Source organism: Vulpes vulpes, chromosome 12, assembly GCF_048418805.1.
Source record: "Vulpes vulpes isolate BD-2025 chromosome 12, VulVul3, whole genome shotgun sequence".
Taxonomy (NCBI): Eukaryota; Metazoa; Chordata; class Mammalia; order Carnivora; family Canidae; genus Vulpes; species Vulpes vulpes.
Window position 1 is genome coordinate 163,509,712 of NC_132791.1, and position 21,530 is coordinate 163,531,241.

The 21,530-nt window shown below is 37.2% G+C and overlaps 1 protein-coding gene across 11 annotated transcripts in view; it reads right to left on the minus strand.

Moving 5' to 3' along the window:
• RERE (arginine-glutamic acid dipeptide repeats) overlaps window positions 1–21,530 on the minus strand; it is a 403,339-nt gene that overhangs the window by 233,085 nt on the left and 148,724 nt on the right. For all 11 annotated transcript variants that reach the window (XM_026005078.2, XM_072731205.1, XM_072731211.1 and 8 more), the window contains one exon: window positions 18,385–18,853. In XM_026005078.2, coding sequence (XP_025860863.1) covers window positions 18,385–18,709 — 325 coding nt within the window. In that variant the 5' untranslated portion in view covers window positions 18,710–18,853. The remainder of the gene's footprint in view (window positions 1–18,384; window positions 18,854–21,530) is intronic.

The following is a 21,530-nucleotide window of genomic DNA, read 5'->3' on the forward strand; positions in this document are numbered from 1 at the left end:
AATTTGTACCTTGTAAAAATCATGTTTTGAACATCTGCTGAGATGAAATGAATCAGAACTTAGAGGAAAAAATTAGACTTCTCCATTTTAACTGAAGTAGTAACAGGCAAATCCTGTCAAGATTACATTAAAGCTAAATAAAAATGAAGATAAATATATTCTACAAGAAACAGAATCATAAAGTCCTAAAACATTCACACACAGACTTACTGGGCACCAGCTACATACCAGCTAGTGTCAGAGACACTCAGATGAATAAAAATACTGTCCTTCTCTTGACAAGTTCACCATTCTAATATCAGAGCCAGATATGGAAACAAGTAACAAATGTCTGCAATAATTTTAGTTGTACTTGTGTTTTAGTCTCTGTGCAGAGACTGCCAGCTGAGCATAACATTCATTCTCCCCTTCTTCCTTAATAACTGAACATCATATGTCTAGCAGGGCCTATGGCCCCTTAGAATAAAGACCCCATTTCTCAACTTCCCTCATAGTTGGTTTTATATATGACTAAACTCTGGTCAGGGGATATAAACAGAACTACAGTATTTCAACTTCTGCAAACTGATTTCTGAACAGAGGAGGCCCTATTCTCTTTATCCTTCCAGTAAAGCCTAACAGCAAATGTACTGGCTGGAGGTGGAGCATGAAATAGATAAAAAATAACAATGGGAATGGAAGCCACACATGCCAGAGTAACAAAACCTGTGACTGTAGCTAAAGAACCAGACCAAGAATTTACTATTCACAATTTAGGATTTCTGGCCATTATACACAAACATCTTTAAATTATTTTTAAAAGGGGGCACCGAGATGGCTCAGTGGTTGAGTGTCTGCCTTTCGCTCAGGTCATGATCCTGGACTCCTGGGATGAAGTCCCACATCAGGTTCCCCGCAGGGAGCCTGCTTCTCCCTCTGCCTATGTCTCTACCTCTCTTGGTCTCTCATGAATAACTAAATAAAGTCTTTTGAAATAAACAATTTTTTAAATGGGGCAAAATCTTTAAACTACATTCATGAACAAAGTGACATTCCAGAACAATGAGGTGGGGAAAACATTCATTTTTGTTTTTAATAGGAAAAGCTAGAAAGGAACAAATAACCCCTAACAAGCCTATAAAAGCATACTACACAGTGCTCTTGATTCAGAATGACTAAAACAGCTTGAATAGAGAGCACACGCTACCCTCCAGTAGGATTAAGAATCAATTCCTAGAGGCAGATAAAATAAGGCAGAACAAATCCACAGCTGCCTCCCTAAAGAGACTTCACAGCTAAGTCAAGTTTCTACTGTGACTCCATCCCAAGGCTGCACAAGTAAGAATAAGGGACAGCAACTTCTCCTGCAAATTGTCTGGCACGTTGTGTAGAGGGCAGTTTGATGGTGTCCACTGGCACCAGAGGCTCTCCCTTTCTTCTCCACTTCCATGTGGGTTTGATTTGAGGACTTGAGAGACAATATGTGGCTGTTCCTCTAACAAAAATACAGGGACCATTGATAACCAAATTTTCTGGAAGGTTTTATCATTTATGAAGTGATAAAAAAAAGTGAAAGCTGACCAGAATTCATACTGCACTAAATTCTCAGAATATAATCCATATTTTACTTCATACTAGAAAGAAGACATTCTCTCTAATGTCACAACTTTATATCCTCCTTTCCACATCATAACAGTGGATAAAAAAGAGAGCACACAAATGTGTCTGATCCATTCTCTGAAGTGAAGATTTACTATCCAAAGGTGACACAGAGTCTCCTGCTCTACCTAGCAAACACTTCTCCAGTTTCAAAACCACAAATTCAGTCATTTGTAGAGGCCAAAATCCCATGGTACATCAGGGTTAATTGGAAAGAATTACAATGGCAGTACACAAAAAATCTTTGGATGTCCGGACATACCCTAAAAGGTAAAACTCAGTTAATTCTAGTCCTAAGGAGAGTCAGCAGAAATGAATAAATCAATGTTCACCATTGTTGTTCATAAAGAAATATATTTGGAAAGAACCTAAAACTCAACAATATACAACTAGTCACACGATGGTATCTATCCATTAACACAGGTATACCTGATGTTTTTCAGGCCACAGACACCTTTAGTAACCTATACATTAGCTTTTCAAAAGCATTTTTTTTTTGTAAATTCACACACACACACACACACACACAAAAAAAAAACATGTACTATAATACTTATCACAGTATGAGAAAAAACATTTGTAATATATGTACTTCTTTAGTGACTCGTTAAATAATAAAACTTACTAAAGGTTATTCCCTTAATAACCTCCATAATTTCAAAGTAGTGATGAACATAAACATTATTTTCAGATGTTTTTCTCTGTTTTATGTGATATGGGAATATCTGTGGGTTCATACTGGTGTCACAGGTACTATCAATATCACTACAGTTTACTGCCTATCTTCATAACTAAAGCATGACTGAATGCTAAATGTCATTTGAAATGTAACGAAGTAGTGAAAATAACAATACAATTTTTACCCACTCAAGTTCACAGTCTCCTGAATTATATTCACAGTCCCCTGGGTTGACCATGGACTCTTCTAGGTTTATAATGCCAGTATTATTGGTACAGTAAGCAACAATAATGACTCAGATTTGTAATTACTGGCATGGCAATAAACTCAGGACATGTTAACCTCAAAAGTATCTATCATAACCTCACATGTGTTTACTAAGGAAAGTGATCATACAACAAAATATTAACATTAGACTCATGGTTTTGAGATTTTTAATTGTCGCTTATCTGAACATTTCAATTTTCTTCCCTGAAAATGTATTATTTGCTCATCAAAAAAGAATAAGTGCAAGAGAAATAGAGGGGGAAGATACGAATTTTATAAATGCATTCACAGGGCAAAGGCAAAAGGTAACAGGTGAATTCAGAGGCGAGAAGACAGAACGGGACCACCTCTGGTGTACAGAAACAACACTGAAAAGGGAGTTTGAGATCCATGTGTAGCTCTACCAGATGCCACAGTAGTGAGCATCCTAGCAGCTGGGGAGGTAACAGAAGTAAAACAGATGACAAAACTGCTGGTTTCTACAAACAAGTAGCCTCCACCAATCAAGACGGGAATGCCAAAAGCACTGCAACTCCATGATGCCAAATATCTATCTACCTTTTGGATAGTTGCAAACTTCAAAAGCATTCTAGTTCATGAGCCTGAAAGACAGCCCAGGATTTTTCTCCCTCAAAATGCCTTCTAGCCAGTAGAAAGAGCACAAACTGGAAATCAGGTGTCCATTGTCTAGCCTGAAATGTGAAGCATAAAATCCCCTGTAAATAAGCACAATCTCGCCCCCAGTCTGAGTGTTGCTACAGTTAATTCTCAAATATAACCTCAAAATTTAGGTGTATTTTTGCACTATGGAATTGTAATTAAAACACTACTTTTTAGGTTTTTATTGTTCCCAACAATATAAAAACACAGCATAACAGGTGAGGTGTGTTTTTGACATTTCTCTTCAGTCTACTAAAGGAAAAAAAAGGTCTAATAACACAAAGTATTGTTAACATTTCCTCAATCTGGTAATTGTATGCAAGGTACCTATGTTTCACAATACCAGAATAAGAGAATGACAGGACAAGCATGAAAACCAAATGCCACCTAAAAATAGTAACAGCCTGCCTTAGAGCCTACAGTTACGTACAGCTTTACTAATGGAGCACAAATTAAAATGTTAATGTAAAAGCTGAGAATAATGAAAAGTAACATACTGAAATAATATTAAAAATCTATATTATAAACTCACTCTATTTCCCTTTTTAAAAGAACTAAAAGCTATAATCAACCACCCCAACATTTCTTTTTACTATATCTCTATTGATCAGTTTAAAGTGAGCCACTAACATGCCATCTCTCAAGCATCAGTATCTGCCCCGCACACAAAGAAAGCCAGAACAATGCCTACAGCCTTCAGAAGGAATATATAACAACTCTATCTTTGCCTTTTATATTTCAGTTTACACATTTACTAATTATCACAGTGGACATCACTGAAGAGGCATTCCTTATAAAGGCAACCAAATAAGAAAATTTAGGAATATAAGTGAGAAAATAAATTCAGGGGTCAAATGAGTGAACAAATGCAGAATCTCTTTCATATGTAACACACAGTATGCTGCCTAATTCGTTTAAACACGTATTTAATCATGAAATAATGAAAAAGATTTAAAGGTAATGGATATATTTAATGCATACATGATGATAAAGGGTCATCATGTATGAAAAGTAATACACTTGGTAAAGTGACTTTTAGAAGTCTATCCATTCCCAGGCATTTTAAGCATTAACTTAAAAGGACCAAGTAACTTACTTAACTGCTCCCATCTATCTCATGGTACTTAAAAATCTATTACAAAATTTGTGCTAACACAAACATACTCCTTCATAGGAGTAGAAAAGCTATTTTTACTTCTGGTAGTGTTTGCAGTATTCAAATATCTTCAAAGCAAAATTCATTTACACAAGTATCTATTCTATAGTTTTTAAATGTTTTACAAAAGGAAATCATTCTTATATACATACATTTTTTTAATTTCACAACCATAATACCCTGTTCCATCTTTAAATTCACAATGAAAAAAATTAAAAAAAATAAAATAAATAAAATAAATTCACAGACAATGTTTTAATCTTGGAAAGTCTGGTTTTCTCAGCTGGTGAAGCTGTCAGAATAAATAGAAGGCAGCATCTGGAAAGATGACAAACACATGGGTCAGCATCAACTACAAGCCAATCTCTGTCAAGAACGGAGCCAAATTCCTGCATTTCAATTTCAAGGATACTCTCCAACTCAAATACCACCATGCCACTTCAAATCAAAATTGTTTCCTTTCAAAAAGAGCTTTTTACAAAATTGATAGAGTATAACAGATTAAACAACTCCTTCAGCAATTTCCTCAGCCACTACAAAGCAAGGCATCGATGTATACTTATAATAAAGGGAACATTTAACAATTAATTGAGCCAGCAAAAGCTAAACCTCCAGAGCCTAGGAGTTCAAATGCTCACTCACCAAGTTAAAGGGCCAAGGATTTTAACATAACTGCAGAAAATCTCAGTCCAATTAGACTCTAGGTAAATATAAATCTTTTCCGCTATGATTGGGACCCTATTTGTCATGGTCCATTGGGTTGATTTTAGTATCCAGCTTGGAGAACCAAACAAAAGAACCTCTGCTGTATCTTCCCTATACTGTGGTGTTAATCCAATTCCTCCAGGTTCTGTGCTGAACAGAGAAGATCTCTGGAAGGCTGCCAGCTTGCTTTTATAACCATCCAACAAATAAGACACCCAAAACATATCGCAAAACTGTGAGGTGATAACATCTCTGAAAATATTAAAGACTTGTGCCAGTTTATAATGGTGACATGTTAATTAATTTATTCTTTCCTCATTCAGTTTCTATGTAGAGGAGATGTACATACACTCAAAAAGAACAGAAATAAACACACAGGGCTTCAAAGTGGCATCATTTGGGATAAGCAACTACTTCACAGGGATATCTTCTCCATTGGCAAGCTTTATTTTTTTAAGATTTTTTTTAAGTAATCGTCTGCATTCAATGTAGGGCTTGAACTTATGACCTCAAGATCAAGAGATGCATGCTCTATCAATTGAGCCAGCCAGGCATCCCATCTCCCAGCTGAGTAGAATGTTTATTGAGAATAATTTATACTGAATTAATGGGGGAGGACAGGGTCGAGATCGCCACAAGAACTTTATTCATAAGGCATCTTTCTATGTCTTGTAGTGTTTGATGGAAAGCAGGAAAAACTACAACCTAATATCAACAAGTTTCAACAATACAAACAGGTGAAAATTATTTTTAATTTAACTGAACAGATAAAGCAAATTACATTTTTAAAGGTAGTACAAAATACTAAGTAGTGAAAGAATTTTAAGGATTATTATAACAGGAAGAATTGGAGGTTGAGGCAGGCAACTCACAAAGCACAAGACTGGCACCACAGACTACAAGTGGTCAAATCTGACCCAATGCCTGTTTTTGTAAGACCCACAAAGCAAGGAACATTTTTTTACATATTTTAATGGGGGGAGGATAGGAATACTTCTTGATATGTGAAAATAATGTAAAATTCAAACTTCAGTATCCACAGATAAAGTTTTATTGGATCACAGCCATGCCCATTCTTTTATATATCACCGCTCTCATGACACAAGTTCAGAACTGAGTTGTTACAACAAAGACTCAGTCACCTACAGCAAAGCTGAAAATATTTACTTTCTGGTCCTTTACAGCAAATTTACTAGGATGCCTGGGTGGCTCAGGTTTGAGTGTCTGCCATCGGCTCAGGGTGAGATCCCAGAGTCCCAGGATCAAGTCCCACCTTGGGCTCCCCGCAGACAGCCTGCTTCTCCTGCTGCCTATGTCTCTGCCTCTCTCTGTCTCTCTCATGAATGAATAAAATCTTAAAAAAAAAAAAAAGTAAAAGTTTACTGACCACTGCCCTACAAATGCTCTGTAAGTAAGTAAAGTAAGTAAAGTAGCTCAAAGGATAATGTAAACTTTCTATCACAGAAGATTACAATGTAAAAGGGCTTTCATTTGAAAATGACACATTTGCTCAGGAACATTGTTTATAAAATGCTGAGGGTTTTTCTATAGTTTAGTATCGAGTGTACTAGCCTGAAACATACAAAATAAACCTTTTAGCCAATACCTTCACAAAAAGAGTAGAGTGCCTCTAATATCACAAACCCAGGTCCCTTGTCATGTACTTCATCTGGGCTAACAAGTTAGATCACTTGTGAATCTAGATCAGGTATGGCAAATGTTCCCTCCCATACCTACACCCAAGAAAAACAGTCTACTGATCAGAGCACTCCTTCTAAATTTACTACATTCAGCCTCAATCACTTGGGAAAAGAGATGAAATCCGTTTGCCATCTAATTTAGATGATTTATTCTTCTCATCCAGTTTGGTCTTCTTTACTGTTCATTCTTCCTTTATTGTTGTTCTTGTACCATCCTGTGTGAAAACCATATTTGGAACTTGACAGAGAGGATAACCACGTTATCTCAAAATGGAACAGGTAAGCTTGCTCTCTGTTATCTGAGAAGAGGCTATTAACAAGCCAAGCTACATAACATCAATTAAAAAAAATAATAATAATGGGCTTCTAAGTCTTTTTATCAACATGTTGAGTATGAAGGGGCTCTTGATAACCTTGCATCCCACTTTTTTTTTAAACTTCATGTTTTAAATTAGATAGATAAATGCAGGCTCTACTGTGACCCCCAAAAAAGAGCACCTTTCTATGTTCAGCATAATATACTCTAGAAAGGGTCGTCTCAAAAAGTAATAACTTAACTTAGTAACCAATACCATCTAAAGCTATCAACTATGGCAAACTCAAATCATAGCTAGAGGGAAGTCCAATTCAGGTTCAGACATACAGATACACATAACCAGGAATGCCCCATGAGTGACCCACCAGAATGAGGTTCTCAACCGCCAGAGCCTATATTCAATAGGAGCCACATTAACATTGGCAGAGATGTTTGAGAGTAAAGTCTAGAAACTTAGTGACTATTTCTATCTTCCTTTAGTAGGTGTACATATCTGAAAAAGTTGAAAGGTTGAAAAGCTTGTGATTAAAAATTAAGTAATCCAAATTAATCAGGGTAGGAATTATCTCCTTAAATTGATATGCACCCTATATCCCTGTGAAGATTTCGAATTAAGAAAGATTTAAGAAAATCAATATCTTAATGAACATGTTCTGGGTTAATAAAGAAAACAGGATATGTGAGATATTTTTGTTCTTTTTATAGTTAAAAGAACTTGACTTACAACAACAAACCAATTTTGAAAAGTAACACTTACCTAGGACTTTATTATAAGGCTAGCCTTCTAAAGAAGCCCAACAAGTCTGCATGTACACTCACTTAATCGCTAGTACAGCCCTTGAGGTGGGTACCCTAAGCCACATGAAGAAGAAACAAAAGCACAGAGGTTGTTCTTGTCACCTCCACCCATCGTCAGGGGCAGAACTAGCTGGACTGCGCTGGACTGTTTCTGTGTGAAATGGATTCAAACACACAGTCAGGATTGAAACCTAAATCAGTTTATGCCCAGCACTGAAATATCTAAGGCAACTCTTTAGGTTCACTTCATTTATAGGTCTAATTTACTTCACTTATAAGAATAGTTAAATACTTGAGAATAAATAGATTCCTTAAGAATAGAAATCAAATATTAAATTATTTAATAAGTAAGTCTAAATGCTGAAGATATTAACTACTTTATCAATAAGACCAATTATAATTCCAAAAGGCCTCAAAAGTGATTAAAATTCGTTTAATTTACAAAGGGTTGAGGTAAGTAAATTGAATTTTTAAAGTAAAGCAGTATCATTTAATTTTTAACTTTAACAAATTGAATTTAACTTTAACAAATTGAATACTAAAGTCAACTTTTTTGTATATGTATTTGTGTGTATGTATGTGTGTGTGTGTAGTTTTTTCTACACATAAATATCAGCCTTAAAAGTCTCTTCCCAAAAAGTCCTCAGATCAGCTGTTCTATACATGTGTTCAATACCCACATCCTAAAGGAGGCACAACTAAGACAATGCCATTCCAGAGAGGCTGCCCAAGAAACATAGGGTGAACACTCAAATCTGCAGTCACTATTCCTGCCTATGTTAGTAAGTATTTGGGGGAACCAACAATGAAGTGCCTAGAATGTGGGACCCAGAAAACAGAGAGGAGTAGATTGCCAGAAAGCTACATTCCTGAATTTGATGATTCACTGCTCATAAAAATGGTTTCAAAGAATTACCATTTAATATGTTCTTGCCATTATCAAGGGTGACTTTTTAAATGGCCACACATGAAACATTCTTGTTTCTTTTGGAGTACACAGTTTTACAATACATTCTGATTCAGGGTTTCTCACGTAGATAACTTCTGTAATACTCTGTTATGTTGCTGGGAAAACTTCTAGTTCTGCAGAAAATGCTCCTAAAGATTAAAGGGCTTATATAAAATACAGGGAAAGGGGCAGATTCTTCAAAAATTATGCAGCTCAAAAATCAGATTACTACATTCCCTTTAATCAGTAATTATATATCAAGAAAGAAGATAGCCCAAGGAGGCACCCCAGAGTGGCTCAAGGCTGCTATAGGGAATACTAAAAATACATAAAGGCGGGGGGAGGGGAGGGGGCGTGCCAGCTGTCTCAGTCAGTGAAGAGCTGACTCTTGGTTTTAGCTCAGGTCATGATCTCAGGGTTGTGAGATCAAGCCTTGCATTGGGCTCTGCACTGAGCATGGAGTCTGCTTAAGATTCTTTCTCTCCTCCCTGTCTCTCTCACTCTAAAACAAAAAACAAAAACAAAAAACAAAAAACAACAGGCACTGGCTTGAAGGCGCCAAAACAACAATACAGATTAACATGGGGCTCCTGTGAAGGTGAGCAAAACAGGCAAGGCCACCTGCCAGAGTTAAAGTGGGTGAGGCAGAGTGCACCTCTCTAGGGAGAGATCCCTAGGCTGCAGGTGGGTGCTCATTATTTCACTTTATTAGAGATGAAAGGGCTCATACAAGGACAACAGTCAAATTAAAGCTTTAAATTCTCACCCATCTTTTCCTTTTCTGCTAAAATATAATCCTACTATATATATTATATATATATATAATTATGTTATAATCTATGCCCCTCTATTCATACTCCTCTTGCCTGGAAATAATTGCACATGAGCCAGCACAAATTGTATATTCCATTGACATCATTCCTCTATTTACCTATCACACCCACAGCAAAACCAACTACAAACAGCCATATGCTATGACAAGTTCTCCCTGAATCTGTGCTAGTGTAAGAGTCTACTGATGAAGTGGCACAGTGAATAGGGTTCATTTTTCTGGCTGGCTCTCATCTGCTTCCCCTATAGAAAGCTCCCTGATTTCACTGTAGAGAATTACGTTGAGCCCCACCATGTACAGGGTTAGGGGAGAGCAATAAATCAAGGTTTCTGCCTTTTTTTTTTTTTTAATCTAAGACATGCTTTACCAACTGAACTTACTCTACTGTGAATGTGCGTCAACTGAGTGACAGCAAGGACAGAAAAATGCTTAAGGGCACCACCCCAGTGGTAGCACCAAGAAGAATGGTCAGTGACCCAAAATAAGAACTGCCCTCATTCCAGGGAGGTTTCCACCCAATTTGTGGGTCACCCTACCAACAAATTATTTTTGTGTGTGACGTGACCGACGTTCTCCAGCTTTGCATTCAAGAAACTTTAACAAATCTAATAAGCTCACTTTTATTAAATCACAAAAACTATGTATTTCTCTTTCAGTTGCTGAGTTAAGGGTTCCAATCCAGAAACCAGCATTAGCCTAAATATTCTGGAACAATTTACCATCCTGGCTCAGCTTACTTCCCATAATTGTTATACATTTATCTTTTTAACAATCATTCTGTGTGTGTGTGTGTGTGTGTGTGTGTGTATAAGTGAGAAATAATTTCCAAAAGCAGGCAATATGTTAACTAATTTTACGAGCAGGAAAAAAAACAAAGAAATAAAGCAAAGTAATTATATCATTTGCATTTTCCAAGAAATGGGCCTATCTCTTTCTTTCCAAAGGTGTGTTTTTGGCATTATCTTCAGTATTTTATGCAAACGTCCATCTATTCTGGGCTTGAACGATTTTGTCACAGGCCCATGCCACCTTACAAACTAGCTATAGGACACTGGTCTCTGTGCATTCCTCTCCTTATCTGTGTAACAGGGAAACAATGACTAGGCTGTACAGAGACTTTTTAAAGGACCAGCAACAACACACATAAAGTAAAGTAAGCCTAGTGCTGGAAACAGCAGATGCCTTAAATGTGGTAGTTAATTATCCATGGTTACAGCTTCCTCACTCCCTCACGTGTCTGCTTTCACCCAACTTCATAGTCCCTCTGCAATCAAGCACTTTACAAGATCCAAATCATTCCTAAATGACTAGTCAACTGCTCCGTTCCTCCTGAGCCACATGTGCTTTATTTCACATCAAAATCTCAAGCCATGAAAGCTTATCTTCCTCCCTCTCCCCGCCTTTTGTTTGTTTGTTTCTGGATCTGCCTAAACTCTATCCTGCCATAAAAAAGTGACAGGTGTGCCGGGACACTGGTCTCTCAGCCCTTAAGGCAATGCACTCATTTTCTATTCATACATTAACTTGAAGGTACATTAACTTGAAAAAGACAAGGAGGGACACCTGGGTGGCTTAGTGGTTGAGTGTCTGCCTTTGGCCCAGGGCATGATGATCCTGGAGTCCCTGGGATTGAGTCCCGCATCAGGCTCCCTGCACCGGCTTGCTTCTCCCTCTGCCTGTATCTCTGCCCGCCCCCCCTCTCTCTCTCTGTGTCTCTCATGAATAAATAAATAAAATCTTTTTAAAAAATATAATAAAACACCTGGGAATCTTATGAAAACAAAAACTCTGATTCAGCAGATCTGGTGTGGAACCTGAAAGTCTGCATTTCTAAATCAACTCTTGTGGGGTGGCAATCTATGGCCAACACTTGGAGCAGCAAGTATCTAGAGTACATGTTTCACTATATTTAATGACCCTTTCCTTATGAAAAAAAGATAGAATTGATTAGTCTCAAAATTTCCATCATTCTCCATTTCTTTGTTATAGCAACATAGGAAGAAAGTTTCTCTTGTTCCTTCTACAGTCAGAGATAGAGTAATAACTTTTAATGTGCTAAAAAATTCTTTTACATATGCAGAATTTGCTAATTTCCTAATATGCACTAAAAGGCAGTTGCTTCTTGAGGCTCAGAAAAAGATGAAATAAAATTTCAATAGAAACAGGAAAAAGAAAATACAATCTACAACTAAAAGCACACTAGAATGTGATTAAAAACAACAAATACATTTTCACAACTGCTCTAAGGACACCAAACTAAGAGAGCTGGATGTACTCACTCAAACTTGAGTCTAGGTAGCAACAAAAACTCTTCCCACCTGTTATGGACTGAATTCTATCCCCCAAAATTCAGATGTGAAGTCCTAACCCCCAATACCTCAGAATGTGACCTTATAAGAAAAAAGGGTCAATGAAGATATAATGAGTTACAATGAGGTGGATCCTAATGCCATATGTATGCAGCAGGGTGAGGACTCTAATCCACCACGATTGGTATCCTGATACAAAGGAGAAATGTGGGTAGACACCGGGACAGGGTCAGGGACAGGCAGACATGGAGTGCCATATGAAGACTGCTGGTGTGCTAGCAAAGGTCAAGGAACTACCAGAAGCTCAGAAAGGCCTGAAGAAACAGATCCTTTCCTCTCCTTCAGGAGGAGCATGACCCTGTTGACTCCTTGATCTTGAGGTTCTAGCCTCCAAAATTACAAAACAATATATTTCTGTTGTTTAAGCTACTCAGTCTGTGGTACTTTGTTATGGAAGCCCTAGGAAAGGCACACACTGCCTCACTGAACTTCCTCCTCCCAAATAAAAGGTCTAAAGATGATTAGGCAGACATGCAATCACAACTGAGTCTGGCATGCCAATGAAGATTTTGGACTTAATACTACTGACAACAAGGGATCCACTGAAAGGCATTAAGTAGGTTAATATTAGGTTTATTGAGTGCAAACAAACTTTTAACACGTCAAACCACTTTCATTCAAGCTGGACGTAAAGGTTCCTTTATCCAGGTCTTATGTTTCTTATTACACAAAAAATATTCATGCAATCATCAGCAAAATTTGTGCCTCAACCCAAAATAAGAACGCCACAAGAAACATCTTCATTTGCATGCCATGTCTACCTAAAATTCTACAAGTACGAGAGTAGATAAAAAGTTACAGATCAAATGCAGTTGTATTTTCTCCAAAAATTTAAGTACTAAAACACCAAATGGCAGAATTTTATTTTATTTTTGCTTTTATTTCTAATGTTTGTCTTAAAGATTGCTGTAGATAAGCGTTCAATTATTCAGAGAATGAAGACTTTGAAACCAAGGTAGGCTCTTACCAGGTCAGAGAGCTGCCCCTCAGTGAACAATCAGTAGCTAAATGTTCAGACATGCCATTTGTTAAAACACTGGGAACAACTCTCTTCCCTTTTTAACTAGGAACTTGAATCAAAGGGAAATTATCCATTAGGAAAATAGTTGCATGTTTTAACTTTTTAGGTAAACTTTTCATTGAGGTATAATACGTAACACAGATAAGTACAAAGTAAGATAAACTCCCACAATGGGAACAAACCGGTGTAACTGGCAGTGTCACCATGAAAGGGAACATGACCAGGCCCTTGAAGGTCTTCGTGCCTCATTCCAGACACCAGTGCCTGCCGGCCTAACTACCACTTGACTTCGAAACACCAAAGACTGGCCTGGAAACATACAATATTATATTTTTTTTGTGTCTGCTCAATATTATGCTCAATTAATAGTCTAAATTTCGGTAGTTGTTCAAAAATATGCACATTCCATTCTCATTCAAACCAGATTCCTAGGTTTTATTTTGTTTAGATTTTTTCCAGCTTAAATTCCATTTGCATCAAAGGAAATTAACACTTCAACGTTCAATATATAACCAGTTCTAGCTTCTAGGTCTTTTTTCAGTTCAAGTTCCCAATTCCTAATAAAGGGGAGAAATTTGCAAATAAGAGGGGGAAATGTTTTATTTCACCTAAGATTTCACAAACCACAAACTTAAAAGTCGTTTTCTATATATAAAATTTATCTTCATGAAAAATAACACATTTTTTTCATAAAGGCAGAAGGAACACAGATGTAACAAATTTGAAAATCCTGAATCTTGATTTCCTCCCCTCCCATGTATGTGATAAAGATTTCTGTTATTCTAGGAATATACCTAGGGTAAATGGGAAAGTCAAACAAAAATAGCAGTGGATATGACAAAATATAAGAAATGCACAACAAACTTAACAGGCATTTTTTAAGTAACATGTTTCCATATCAAAGTAGCAAGCAAATTGATATGCCAAAATGAAAAAGTATCTCTCAATAATTTGAATTTAATTTTCTGACTGCTTTACCTGATCAGGAATTTTTAAAAATCATAGTTATCAAATAAAAATAAATACACTGTTGGCAAGAATGTAAATGGGTACAGCTCCTCATTACGGACAATGGTTTGGAGATTCTTCAAAAAACTAAAATCAGAACCACTTTTTGGTCCAGCTATTCCACTTCTGGGTATTTAGCTAAAGGAAATGAAATGACTACCCAGAAGAGATATCTATACCCGTATGTTCACTGTAGCATTATTCACAACCTAAGTGGCCACAAATGGATGAATGGATACAGAAAACACGTATATACATACATATTATCCAGCCATAAAAAAAGGAGTGGGGGAGTGGGGGATCTTGACAACATGGATAAACCTTGAAGGCATCATGCTAAGTGAAACAGACAAAAAAGACACTTATATGTGGAATCTAAAAACAGCAAATTTATTGAAACAGAGAACAGATTAGTGGTTGCCATGGGGAGGGAGTGGGCAGGTGGGGGAAATGGCAGGAATGGGGTGGAGGGGATCAAAGGGTACACACTTCCAGTTATAAGATGAAAAAGTTCTGGGGATATTATGTGCAGCATGGTGACTGCAGTTAACCATACTGTACTGTATGTTTGAAAGTTGTTAAGGGAGTAGATTTTAAAAGTTCTCATCACACACACATACACACACTCGCGCAATAGTACTGATGTGTGGTGATGGGTGTGTTAACTAGCCTTACTGTGGTAATCATTTTGCAATACGCACATATTTAAAATCACTACATTGTACGTCTTCAACAACATTAGACGTCAGTTATACCTCAGTAAAGCTGGGGGGAAAGGGGGAAAAAAAGAGGGGGAAGACATTAATATGCCACCCACAGAAACTTTAGAAATCAATATCCTATGCTAAAGAAGCCCATAAGGGAAAGCTGGCTACAACACAGTTGTGTAATACATCAATTTGTTACCATGACAGTCATCTCAAAAGTAGAGTAACAGTTGACAGACAACAAAGAAGTTAGATTACACATAGGGACAATATATAATAGAGCCCCACAAGGTTTTTTGTTTTGATTTTTATAACAAGTCTTTTAAATCATTCATTGGCAAATAAATGATTCAACATAGACTTCCATAAGCATTATTCTAACTTTAACATTAATCAATCAATAAATGTCTGAAAAGTTTTCAGAAATTTATTCAACAAATATTTAAAAATACACACTATGTGTACTCTACTGTCACAGGTGCCAGAAATTCAATGATAAACAAAAAGCAGACTTTCTGCCTTTGTGGAGGAGACAGGTATTAATCCTAAATAACAGAAATAAATGAAAATTTATTAGTTAGAAGTTCTAGAAGAAAAGAAACATAATGCTATGATGGTGTTTATTAAGAAACCTGTATAACTTTGGAGAGAAAAGGCAGTAACACTGAAATGGGGGCACTGAGAAAAGGACAGGAATTAAGTCAGTGTGTGTGTGTGTGTGTGTGTGTGTATGTGTGTGTGTACACACAGGGGAGGTGTTCACTAGCCTGAGGCAAAGCCAACTGCAAATGGCCTAAGGCAGGAGGTAACAGGGGCAATAAGTAACTTCAAGTTCCTCAGGCTGAGCTCCTGAAGACAAAATAAAAATAACTCCAGAGATGAAGAACCGGGGCAAAACAGAGCTATTTGTGACCATGCATGAGATTAACTTTAGCTAGTGACAAATTCTAAATAATATCCATTTTCTCAATAAAATCTCATTCTTCTGAGAATAATCTGAAGGACACTGAGAGGTCAAGGTCAGTCTCCTTACCAAAGAGCCATACATCCACTTAACCTGGCAATGTGCAAACCCTAGGCCACAACACTTACCCATCCGAGTAAAGGGGACACCTCATACAAAGTAGTTATGCTCTGAGTGTCACAGAAAACGTTCATAGCACTTTTGGTTTTCACAGATTCTTTATAATATATTTAAGTTTCAGGAGAGAACATATCTTTTTCATATTTCACAAAGGTCCTCAGACTTACCAAACAATGTCTGCCTTCATAAATTACTCAGCTCAACTCCAAAAGACTTTAAGAACTCACTGTTTGAAAGTAAGCCCGGAGTGATGTCCCTTCACAAACTCTTCCACACTTCAAGCAGGAAGGATTTCTACTATCCAGTAGAAGGTACAAGATGAATATGCAACAACTCCCAAACCCGTTTCTTCAAAACTAGTTTCTCTTGGGGAGTTAATCAGAAGAAACAGGGCACAACAATCCCATAAGTGGGAAAAAACAGCAGATTTAGTATCTTTTTGTAATGTTACAGAAGTTGCCTGAAGTGCAGAACTTCTCAGGGTCATTAACTATGAATCTCTTATGACACCGACAGTATGTGCTGCACTTCCCACACTATGTTTGACTACAAATATTTGAGGAAAGTATCATCACTGACACAGGAGTAACATTCCCTAGAGAAAGATAAGCATTCAGTACTGCAGAAAGGCAGTCAGCCTTTTGACAATAATCCAGACAATCACATTAGCACACTGAATTGTTACGTATTATGAGAAAAGGATAACAAATGAGATCTTTCTTTATTTTTAAGTTATGATACTATAATCTATATCTAAAGGAGTTAATACATTCTCACGATTCAGAATTGAATAGGTCTATAGCATATCACATTTGGTAACTGTAATGAGATATTCTTCAGTGACTCAGAAATTCTTACTGTCCAATGTCTAAGTCTTTTCAATCACAGACACCAACAATATCGCAACCCACATATTACTAGATCTCCACCGCCGAACTCTAGTTTCCCTAAAACCGAATGCTGATACTTTTGTCACATAAATATCTTCTCAGTTAATCATCAATCAATAAATTGTAGCTGTGACTACAAGTTATCTGTATAAGTTCTAATATTAACTATCTTTTGAAATTCAAAACAAATTCCAAAACAGGGGAAAAAAATCTGATACTTTACACAAAGTTCAGAAAAGTTACAGTACTCCTCAGTAAAACAACTGTACCAGGTTAGTCACATAACATAATTTCTTTAACCTCCCTTTCCTAGAAGAACAGCAAACTGGGAGGCTCTTAATCTCTTAATTACATCTCATGAAATTCATGTCACTTCTCAGCATAGTAAGTCATTCAAACAAAATGATTTTATTTTATTTTTTTTTAATTTTTATTTATTTATGATAGTCACAGAGAGAGAGAGAGAGAGGCAGAGACATAGGCAGAGGGAGAAGCAGGCTCCATGCACCGGGAGCCTGACGTGGGATTCGATCCCGGGTCTCCAGGATCGCGCCCTGGGCCAAAGGCAAGCGCCAAACCACTGCGCCACCCAGGGATCCCTACAAAATGATTTTAGCTAGTTTTACTGCCTCTGTAAGAGAAATACCTTAACATACACAACACATGACATGAGAAAAGCAAAGTTTTGTGGGGCACCTGGGTGGCTCAGTTGGTTGAGCCTCTGACTTGTGATTTCAGCTGGCGTCATAATCTTATGGGCCCTGGGATCCAGCCCCGAGGTGGGCTCAGCAGAGAGTAGGCTTGGGAGTCTCTCTCTCTGCTCCCCCCGACTCATGCTCATGTATGCACTTTCTCTCCCGCTCTCTCCTATGCCTCAAATAAATATATGAATCTTTTTCTTTTTTAAAGGAGAAAGTTTTGCAGGTGCTTAGTAGGTTCTCAATCACCCGTTTCCCTATATCTCACCTGAAGGCTGGGTCTGTCTCTCTGAACAATGCTATAAACCTCAACACATTGAGTACATAAGCTACAGTACATTTTCTGGAAAACAAAGCAAATTAGTTGTCTTCATCTATTACCACTGGTTAGAGATTCTGAAGCTCAATTTCTTGGAAAAGGAGGTGATCAGGAGAAATAAAGTTTGGTCTAAAGGCCTTTAAAAATACTTCTTTAACTTCTGGCCACTCCTAAAGCTAATGTGAAACATCCTGTTTATAAGAATCTTAACTAAGGTTTACTTGACCCATCATGTATTCTATTCCGCAGGGTCACCACTGCCTAATGTTGAAGATAAAGAGCAAGGAGGAAATCAAAAGATGAAATCAACTGAGTAGATGGTGAAGATGGTGAAGGGAGAGGAGAAATATCACAGGACATAAGGAAAGAAACAAATGCACAAACTAGAATAGAAGACAAAGTTGAGGCAGATACAAGCAAGAAGCCAACAAATCCAATTGCCCCAAAGTGGGTCAGTGTGTTTCCTACCTTGATTTTTTTTCTACCCAAAACTACTATCTCCTTTTCTGGGCCCCCTCCCTCCCTAATGTGGAGAAAGGCATATCAATGCTGATGCCACTTCTCTACCACAAACACTGCGCTCCTTACCTCCTGGTCTGTAGACAACATCATCCTCAGTTATGTAAGAGGTTATCTCCCCAGTGTCTGTCCTTTCATAACGAGATTTTTTTTTCGGTGGTTTCTTTTTGTTCTTCTTCGTGGACTCCTCTGTGGTGGCACTATTGTTGTCATTATCCTCATCTTCACTGTGGTCACTCTCAGCATAATTTTTGGCTCCTCCTTCCAAGGTGCAGCTCCTGCGTGGTCTTGAATTCTCACCCTCTCTTGCTTTATCTCGTTTATCTCTCTCTCGGTCCCGATCTCGGTCCCGGTCCTTCTCTTTGTCTTTGTCTTTGTCTTTGTCAGCTGTCATGATTCGCCACGTGCCTTCTTCTGTCCTCTCACGGCTAGGCCTCCGTGAAAGGTAGACAGTAAGCCTGGGCTTCAGTCTTCTGAATTTCTCACTCAATTCCAGGGAAAATCCAACCACTCCAACTACCCCAACGTTTCAAAAACGCTAAGCAAGAAAAGAGAGACAAACTTATTTTACTTTGACATTTTCTCATTTGCCTTCCTAAAATAATGTTTTGTTAAATGAAATCTCTTACTTACTCATGTTTTAGCCCCCAAACTTCTGCTGAACCAGAGGAAAAAAGTTAGGACAAGTGACACAGAGCTTAAGAATATAGTTTTTAGCCTCAGCTAGTACATGGTTTGGGATTTACTACCATACCAATATTATGAAAACATCTCAATGCATAATAGTAAACCATAACATCAATTGTTTTCTTCTTTTGAAGGAGAAAGTGTACCCTAATATACAACATATAATGAGCACAATTATACAAAAGGAGCTTCATAACCCTCAATATTAATTTAAAGGAGTAAGAATCTATATACTTAAACTGGGGAAATCTATATTTCCACCTGGGGAAAAAAAAAACTTGGATAGCCTGGGAAAATGTCTCAAGATGTCTCTCACAAGGTAATATCTTCTGAAGACTCCAGCCACGTCTCCAAATTTCTAGAGTTCCTCTCAGGAATAAACACAAGCTTTGACTCTAAAAGTGATGGCCTCAAAGCAAGATTCTTTTGCCTTCAATTACAATTTAGCCCATCTTCTAAGTCTACTAATCTAGTTATTTTCCAGGAAAAATGCGATCTCCAAATTATTTCTGCCTTGACAAAACATAACAGTTTCCAAAAACAACCTTCCATATGTAGGGAATATTAGGTGGTTTTTACATTCTCCCAAATTTCCACTATTAATAACTTCCCTAGTAAACTCCTCTCTAGAACTAAGCCCAACAAGGAAAGACTGAAGCTTTTAAAACTTTTACAAGAGAAGAGAAAATCCTGAATTCCAACCCAACACAATTCTTATGAAAATGTTACAGGGCAAGGGGAGTATGACGAAAGACAGACATGGACTGTTTTCTTTACAAGTAAGTTCTGGAATAGTCATAATTGCCAGTTATTTCTTTTTTGCAGTCCTGTATCATCTTCCCCAACATCTTCTTTCATTTGTTCAACTACCTGTACTAAACACTACCTATGTGCAAGGTGTTTGGAACTGAAGATACAATGAGAGAAAAACTTCAGCATCCTTGTCCTCAATGTTCTAATGTCCCAAAAAAAGCCCCCAAAAAGCATACTGATCAGTGATCAATATGAAAACCATCTGTTTCTTATGTTACCAGAGTCAAAGAGAAAATGACATATGCAAACAAACAAAAGATTGGTCCTCTTTACTAGACAACAACAAACAAATCAGCTTGCAATTACATACCTTAAACACAGAGAAAATTCTCTTTTGGTCATGCCAAAACTATAAAAACTATCATATACTCTCTCTAAAGCTCTTAGGTCAAATCAGACACCCAGAAAAGACCTCTCTATAAGTACCTCAAATATCCTTAGGCATTCAAGAAAATACAAAATATTCACAACCACCTATGGGAGACAGACCTATGAAGGATGTCAGTAATGCTGATAATATAAAGCAAAGTCAGAAGGGGGAAAGCATGTAGCACAGATCTAGATTAATTCCTTCTACATAGGAAATATGCTTCTAGATAGGATTTCAATTTTCTAAACATATTTCAAGAAAATGAGAAATTATCCTAGTGCCTGCAAAACTTCTGCCTAGATGAATCATCTGCTAAACAGACAGTAATATACTTCCAAGTCCCTGTAGGCCACTAGTGTTAGCGACTGAAAATACACAAAGAGACATATCACAAAAAAAAAGAGAGACATATCACTTTCTCCACTGAGCTTAAGTTTAAGCATGAACAAGCCAATCATGCAAGAAAGAAAACTATCACCTAACACCGTTGTTAAAACATTCCTCTCTGACACCAAAAACACACCAACATCTACTGGGAATCTATTAAGAACAAGAAGTTTAGACTGAAAACCTCTCAGAGCTCAGGGCAGACAATTGATGAATTTAAGAAAAATATCACTCTTCAGGGTTAACAAGATGACCAGAAAATTACATAAGATTATTTCAGCACTCAAAAGGAAATGTTAAGTCCAAATTGTACATTCAACACTACTCCCTGTAAAATCATATACTAGCTTCTATTTGCAAAGAAATTTGAGTTATTTCTGCCAAGAGTAAGCAGGAAAGAAAAATTCAAGAAACAGCAGAAAAGGTATCTACAAAATAAAATCCCGTGTGTGTATCCAACTTTCAGGTAACTAAGAACTGTGATAATCCAAAGCAAAAGTCAACCAATTACCATCTACATTTGGCTCTAAAATATAGTGCAACAAGGATGTATTTTTTTTCCTCTACATTTACCATACTAATCAGAATTTTTCTTTTTTTTCTTTTTTTTTTTTATTTTTTTTAGAATTTTTCTAAACCACATTATACAATGACCAACATATAATAATGTGACATTTGAGAAAAGGGACCCAGAGAGAAACCAGATGGCACTGAGAAAGGTAGTTGTCACTTCAATTTGCTAGAAATGATCTAACGATACATTTTTGTTAACAACAAGGGGTTTACAGAGCAGGTTCCTGCCATGATCTCATTCAATTCTTTCTCTCAAGAGCTCAGTGAAGTAAACCAGACAGAAGTCACCAACCCCACTTTATAGACTACAAAAGGGAAACTGAGGAGAAATCATGTGCATGAAGTCATACAGCCAATGATTCTGCCAAAGGTAAATCCCATCCAA